Consider the following 7,986-nt stretch of genomic DNA (forward strand, 5'->3'; position numbering starts at 1 on the left):
ACACATTCAGAATGATGATGGTTGTTGTCTGGGACATTGTGTAAGGTATAATCCCATGGGTATCTCAGGTTGTTGCTTGACTAGTGTGTGATACGGCTTTCCCAATTTTGGCATAAACTCCACTGTTAACGAGGAGAATTTTGCCATCTGGGTTAGGTTTGTCATTGTTTATTAACTGAATTTAAAATCGCACTACAGCAATCAAAGTATGTCCACATAGCAATAGCCTGGGCCTCTGAACTACTGGTACAGTGAGATTCTCACCATACCGTGACCTGCCCCTCCTGACTGACTGTCACTCCTGTCAAGTGAAACTCTAACATGCTGTGTGATATTATCATACATTTATTTAGCTACATTCAGATACATCCCAATTGAATGTTTTAAGCAGATTAAGACCTATCTTCAAATAATAGATAAAGGAAATTGGTTCAAATGTGGCAATTATTTGTCTAATATTCATATATCCAGGCATCTGAGACATTTAATAAAAAATGTACATATGTCAGGAATTACTTCATTTGCATGTTGCAACATTTCTTTTCACATGGCACACAACAAAAAAAATCCTAAAACACTCAAAATCTACTTTTTCTATAAATATTTTTATTAGAACACTAAATGAAAGTCATCTCCAGAGGCGGTGGAACACAACTTTTCCAGTCAGCAGACAGCTGTAAATGAATGAAGAATCTCATCTCACATTTCATTTGCCAAGAAAATAAAATCACACACACTGCCTGCTGAATACATTCTGACTTATCTACATGAATTAGAAACAAAGGCACCCAGTTGTATTCAGAAAGCATGTCACCCGTGGAATAAGACAAGGCTCATTTGCATGAATTAAACAAAGCAAAAATAATTCTTGTCCTGGTCTTTGTCATACAATTTCTAATCCTAGTGCATTTCATGTAGTGAATTACATTATGTATACTGATTTTTATACTGATTTATACTGTTTGCAACATGATAAGTTTAACATTTTAGTGGAAACACAAGTTATTTCAAAATCAATTCCACAAAGACTTGCATTTATACAGCAAATGTAACATCATAAACTGACCTAAAGTTCTTCTCAGATGCATTATAAAACAAAATGATACTAAGTAAAAGAAAGATGATAGTAAGACAAAAGCTTAGGTATTATGGAGTGTATTAAAAGGAGGAAAGCGAGATTGAGAGGTTTAGAAGATGAATCCCAGAACTTGGGGCTGCAGGCAGCTAAAAGCATAACCATCAATAATAAAAGTGTTAAAATTGGGGATATTCAAAATGCCAGTATTATAAGATTGAAGGAATGCGAGGATCGTGAGACTGGGGATTACAGAGAGGTAGAGATGAATATCATGGGAGATTAGAATAGAAGGGAATACAAAGACCAGTGCACTACTAACTGGGAGCAAACACAAGTTAGTTAGTGATGATGGGTACATAGGATCTAGTGCAGGTTAGGACATGGGCAGCAACGTTGGAAGTTTGAGGTGGAATGAATGAGGGTTATCAGCAAGGAGCATATAGGAGTTGTCAAGTCTGGAGGTAACAAAAGCACGAGTGAGGATTTCGGCAGCAGATGAAATGCAGGGGCTGATATGTGGGTATTGTTATGCAATGGAAATAGGCAGGCTTAGTGATCACTTGGATAACTGTTTGAAAACTTGTATTGGGGTCAAACATGACACAGAAGCTGTGAACATTCTGGCCCAGCCTTGGACAAATACAAGAGAGACGAATGGAGCTAGTAGTGTCTGTAGTGTGAAACAAAGACATGACTTCAATCTTCCCAATATAAATTTGGGGAAATTTCTGCTCATCCAGCACTAGACCTCAGATGAGCATCTCTATTAATTTAGAAACAGGGGAGGAAGCAATTTTGTTACGTTTTTGCCTTCAATTTTACCCTGAGAAGCTCATTTAATTCTGAATTTTTTTCAGTGTATAAATTAAATTATTTTGGTGACAGTAGTTGACATACTCCTCCTTTTTCTTGAAAGATGTCTGGTTATCCCTTTTCTAGCCTGATATTTGCCATTTGGTATTGGCTATCTCCACCATCATAGCCTGAGTCATTTTGTGAAGATGAAGGATATGTTAAGAGCAAGCAATCTCAAGTGTATGACAAAGAAAACAATTCATACAATGCCACATTCTATCCACCTCCCTGATGAATCAAAAACCTGGATAATTAGTAAAACAATTTTGAAGAAAGTATAGGCCTTTGAAATATGATGCTAAGACTTGCTAACAGTTCTATGTGCAGGTCAGAAGAGAAAAAAAGAACTAAAAAGAAATACATCTGGAAAATACCTCAGCCACTTGATTGGAGCTGAAAAAACTAGAGATTCGTTCTGGGCAGCAAAGTGGAGGGCACTGAAAAGAAAAGTTGACCCTGACATGGTTGGATGTAAATATCAGTGTGGTTTCGGATGCACTACATGGATGGGGCAAGACAGATAAACATGCATACCAGACAGCAGAAACAGGTCAAATCAAGAGAGGGGATTGGAATGCAATGTGTTTTCAAATGATGTCACTGAGAACAAGAATTGAGAAATAGATGGGGACCACAGATTGATTCTAGGAGGAACCCACAAGTAATGCTGCAAGAGAAGACATTGATTGAGTGTGTCTGGCAAGTAGTAAATGGGTAAGACGGGAAATAGTTAAGTACAGTCCCACTCAGCCAAATGACAGTGGATTGGTATTGGAGAAGGACGGCCATAGTTATTCAGTCATAGTCACTGTGTCAAAGGTTGCAAACAGGTTGAGAATACAAAGAGGAATAGTTCACCTTTGTCACAATGACACAGGATGTTATTTGTGACATTTTCAAATAATTGTTTTAGTGCTTATCAAGAACTGGAAATGTGATTGCAAAGATTCAAACATGGAAGATGAACATCAACGTGAAGGCCAATAAGGTGCTTAAGGTTCTTGGATAAGAAGGGGAAGTTGGAAATGGGGTCACAGTTTACAATGATGGAGGGATCAAGGGTTGGCCCTTTAAGGACAGGTTAATAATGGCAGATTTGAAGAGGGTTGGATCAGGAGTAGAAAGCCCTATCCACTGACATAGGAGGCAGGAAGGGAAGTTGGATTGTTAATAGTTTAATAGGAATAGGGTCAAGAGACAAAGAGATAGGTTTTGTGGGCAAGATAAGCTCAATGGAGATGGGAGAGAGAGAATAATATAAAAATAAGGGTGTCTTGCTCCAATTGTACAGGGCATTGTTGAGACCGCACCTCCAATACAGTATACAGTTTTGGTCGCATTATAGACTAGGTGGTCTCAAAATGGCACCTCACCACTTGGAGGGGTGGCCAGCCACTACTCGATCTGATGAAAATGCATTAGAGCTAATTTGATTCATTGAACTCTATTCAATATCCAATCCCTTTTGTAACGGCCTTAAATACTTGCATTTGTTTTGGGACTACTGTTATGAAGCTATGCTTTCTAAAAATACTTTTTTTTGGGGGGTGGGCAGACAGAAGGAGATCCAAGGAGAAGACTCTGAAGAATCACACCAGACTCTGTATGTCAATTCATTTTTCCTCTGTACAGATGTTGCCTGACCAGAGATTCCCCAGTATTTTTGTTTTTACTTTAACACAGCTGCTGTGTCCAGAAGAACAGATTAACCATCCATTTGCATCTCTAAGCTACCTCAAAGGCAAAAGCAGAAGATCTGCCACTCCCAGACTGACATCCCTCTCAAAACATCACCTTGAAAAACCCATACCACTTTAATCTTAAGTGGACTTTTAAAATGTTTTATCCTACCTTGTAACCTAAAATTTTGTATAGGTGAACCAGACTGCGTGCATACATCCATAGGAGTTGGAGAATTTTATCTTATTTAGACAAATATAAATACATACAACTCTTTAAAACTTAATGAAACCTGTCTGTGTCTTTTAATTGGCTACTGATTGCAGAACCGTGATATTCACATTAAGCAAGAATGGAATCTATGCCTGATCTCAGCACACCGATTCAACTAGACCAGTTCCCTAGCTGATATTCAAGGCCCAAGGGTTCAGGTTCAAGTCCCATTTCACTCTTGAACATAAAAATGTGGAGTATACTGAAGGAACGCGACCCCCGTCAGAAGCGCTGTCATCTTCAAATGAGATATTAAACCCAAGGCCCCATCTGCCTGCATATGTTGATGCAAAAGATCTCATGGCTCTATTTCAAAGATGATCTAGGTAGTTAATCCCAGCATTCTGGTCAATATCCATTCCATAATGGACATCAGAACAAACAGATTATCTGGTCATTATCACATTACTGTTTGACAGTTTCCTGAGCTCAATTTAGCTGCTGTGATTTTGACATAAACAGTGACTACACTTCAGAAAGTACTCAATTAGCTTCGCTTTACCTAAATAATACCACAGAATCTTCTAAAATCAACCTGAGCAGGCAGATTGGGCTGTGTCTTGATGTCTCATCTGAAAGACAGTACCACAGGGTACAGAACTTGCTCAGTACCATACTGGACTGTCAACCTTGGTTGTTCTGCTCAAGCCCCACTGTGCAACTTAGACTTAGAACTTTGTGATTCAGATTATGTTGTATCAATTTAGTCCTTACAAACATGCAACTACATATTGAGCCACGGAAGCATTTAGAGATACAGGACAGACAATTCATCAGAAATGAAAATGGAAGTTAAATAAATGTTGATTTGTTCTATATCATTGTTTCTTTATTTGTACAAAAATTCTCAACATCTTCCAAGATCAATTTATTCTCAATAAAATATCAATAGAAAAATATTCAGTAGTATTTCTTGCACTGATGTTTACGTAGTCCCGTTTAAACAATATCATTTCAGATACTGGTGCCTCTTCAGAGTAAACAGATCAACAGTTACATTTTCAGTTGCATATTCCTCAACTGTTCCGAGAGTCTGTTAAACTTTACTATAGCAGTGAAATTAAGCATTTGACCCTGCTTACATAAAACAGATTCAAAATGTTTTAAAAATTGCTACCTTGGACCTTGTGAAATTCTAATTTACGGCAGTGGCATTTGCACTGTGGCCATATTACAACTGAAGTGGTAAGAAATCGTCTCCAGCAGAAAGATTCTCATTTCTTGTCTAATTGCTTTAAATGATTTCACACCCAAAATGCAAAGTTGAAATGGCTCTACAAGTACAAAAAAAAGTGACCTGTTAGCATTATACACAGAATCCCTACAGTACAGGAAGAGGGCATTTGGCCCATCAGGTCTGTACTGACCTTCTGAAGAACATCGCATCCAAACTTAGCTGCTACCTGTAGCCCTGCATTTATCATCTCTAATCCACTTAGCCTGCACATCCTTGGATGCCATGGGGCAATTTAGCATGGCCAATTCACATAACCTGCACATCTTTAGATTTTGAGGGGAAACCAGAGCACCCAACGGAAACCCACATAGATAGCGGGAGAATGTGCAAACTCCACATAGACAGTCACCCAAGGCTGAAATTGAACCCTGGTCCCTGGTGCTGTGAGGCAACAGTACTAACCACTGTGCCATTTAATGCAAGTGATCACAATATGTTCTGACATTAGTCACATATTTAAAGAATATTGTATCAGAGAAAGTGTAGCCCTATGTATAAAGAAAGCAGTGATCCTCAAACTTCTTTGGTTGGAGGATCTATTTTTCAAATGGATTAGTAATCACAGAAACCTCACGTAAATATTATACAATATTCAGTAGCTGGTCAGCTTTCTATGTCATACAACATAGGAACAACCTATTTTCCAGCAACCTTTGCAAGGGCTGGACTGCATCATTACCCCCAGGAATCAGATTTTAATTTAATTTTGATGTTTCCGATAACTATTTGCCTTTTGCTTTAGGTCCAGCACTCCACCAGGGGCTGTCTTTCCTGGTCAATGTTTAAAAACACTAGAAACAAGCTATTTGGCTGACTGGCCAGACACTGTTTGCATATCAAATGATCATCTTTCCACCTCATAACATCTAACTTTTCTAATCCCAGTTTATTTAACCCTCACCCTTGGAATCAATCTTTTTTGGCTTCCTCTCTAAAAATTCTTATAAAAACCATTAGAGTTTTTTTGAAAACAAGTGTGCTTTTAATATCAGCCAAACTGGCATCTCTCTGAAATCTTATTAGTTTTTCAAACTGGATTTTTCAGGACAAAATTTGTTTGCAATTTGTATTGACAATAAGATATTTGCATCAAGAATTGCTGCCGGATATTTTTCCATTTGTTTCACTACAACACAATCTAACCAGCAAACGACCAGTCCCCTGTGTGACAGCCAGATTCATTCCTCCCAGTAGCAAGTTGAATTGCCCTTTTTCCAGCGTCTTCCTAAGCAACTGATTCACACACTTCATCGCACACCGCAGTTCAAGGCCCCAAACTTCTCTCCATTCAACACAGTAATTGGTGCACAATCCATAATCGCAAAACAGAAAATAACTATGCATTTCCTTGCGTAGTCATTGTATCAGGTTTGATTTTGCATTATACAAAATGAATCTTCATTTTTAACTTTGCCGCTGTTATTCTACACGAGCGACTTTCATTGTGTTAACTTGCAGATATACTGATACAATTGCTCTGTAAAGGCATCCACAGAAAATGTTTGCAGGACTCGACTTCTTCCAGCCTCCCCCATTTTTGCCCCTAAATCGGGATTCCTAACTAGCTTTTCCATGGCTTCAGCGAAACTGCTTGGCGACGGCTGCCGAAGAAAGCCGGTGACTTGGTCCACCACCGACTCCAGCGGTCCGCCCGAGTTCACGGCGATGACCGGCCGCCGACTGTACATGGCCTCCAACGGCACGATGCCGAAATGCTCGTTGCTCGGCGTGTACAAGACGCAACGACAACGGCGGAGTAGGGAAACCTTCTGCTGGTCGGAGAACGAGCGGAGGAAGGTCACCCTGTCGGCCAGCTGCAGCTGGTCCGCCATCTCCTGCAACTCCCGATAATGCTCGACGTTCTCCGGTACCCGCGGGTCGTAGCCCCCTGCCAGCACCAGGTGAACCTGCTGCCAGTCCACTTGGCCTAACCTCTCTCGGAGGCAGTGCAGGGCCTGCAGAGCCAGGCCCAGGTTCTTCTTCCTCTCGAAGCGGTTGATGGAGAGGAAGACGAAGTCCCCGCCAGGCCCAAGTAGCTCGTCCTCTTCCAGGTCCTGGCCGCCCGCAGGCTCGGCGAAGCTGAGCGACGGGTAGAGGACATCAGGCTCCAGGTGGGACAGGGTGCGGAAGGTGCGCCTGAAGACTCCGGCCGTGAACTTGCTGTTGACCAGTATCAGGTCGGCCAGGCCCGTCGTGTACTCCTCCAGCCAGTCAATGGGAAGGCGGTAGAGCCGCTGGCACAGGCCGGGCCTGCCGCTCTGCAGCAGCCGGTCCGGGAAGTGGCAGTAGAAGAGGACCCGCTTGGTTCGCCGGCACAACTTGAGCACGGGGATACAGGCCGACACCTGGTCGCAAAAAACCACGTCAAACTCAACGCCGCTGAGGAAGACCAGGTACCAGGCCACGTATAGCATCCGCAGGTAGGCACACAGGGCCGAGCAGCGGCCTAGCAGTGTCCGGGGCAACCAGTCTCCCACACAGTGCACGGGCAGGGCCGACCGCCGGCACTCCGAGAAACAGTGCGCATGGTCAAAGTGAGCCGTCCAGATTTGTACTCCGCAACCGCGCCTGCGCAGGGCCAACGCCGCGTCCACCACCAGCCGCTCGGCACCGCCGATTCCCAAATCCGGGTGGAGAAACACCACTTCCACCATCGTCTCTATCTCTCTCTGTCTGTCACAAACGCACAGTCGCGGGCATGGGCCGGTGCCGCTCTCCAGATTAACTGTGTCCACGTTGTCAGGGAGCGGACCCTCCTCCGGCGCTTCTCCCAATTAGACAGGCTGTCCTCAGTCACGCCTGAATGTAGAAAAGGTCCCCCCACATTCTTCCGCCTCATCGTGCCAGTTATTGATATCAGGCA

The 7,986-nt window shown here is 42.3% G+C and overlaps 1 protein-coding gene across 1 annotated transcript; it reads right to left on the reverse strand.

The window, feature by feature from the left end:
- Positions 1-586: 586 nt before the first annotated feature.
- alg2 (ALG2 alpha-1,3/1,6-mannosyltransferase) lies at positions 587-7,937 on the reverse strand. The gene has a single exon (XM_048607521.1). The coding sequence runs from the start codon at positions 7,775-7,777 to the stop codon at positions 6,563-6,565; it is 1,215 nt and encodes a 404-aa protein (XP_048463478.1). The 5' UTR covers positions 7,778-7,937; the 3' UTR covers positions 587-6,562.
- Between the last annotated feature and the right edge of the window lie 49 nt (positions 7,938-7,986).

Source organism: Rhincodon typus, chromosome 2 (assembly GCF_021869965.1).
Source record: "Rhincodon typus isolate 14 chromosome 2, sRhiTyp1.1, whole genome shotgun sequence".
Lineage (NCBI taxonomy): Eukaryota > Metazoa > Chordata > Chondrichthyes > Orectolobiformes > Rhincodontidae > Rhincodon > Rhincodon typus.

Coding starts and splice junctions, on each gene's coding strand:
- alg2 (XM_048607521.1), bottom strand. CDS start 7,777: ATGGTGGAAGTGGTGTTTCTCCACCCGGATTTGGGAATCGGCGGTGCC.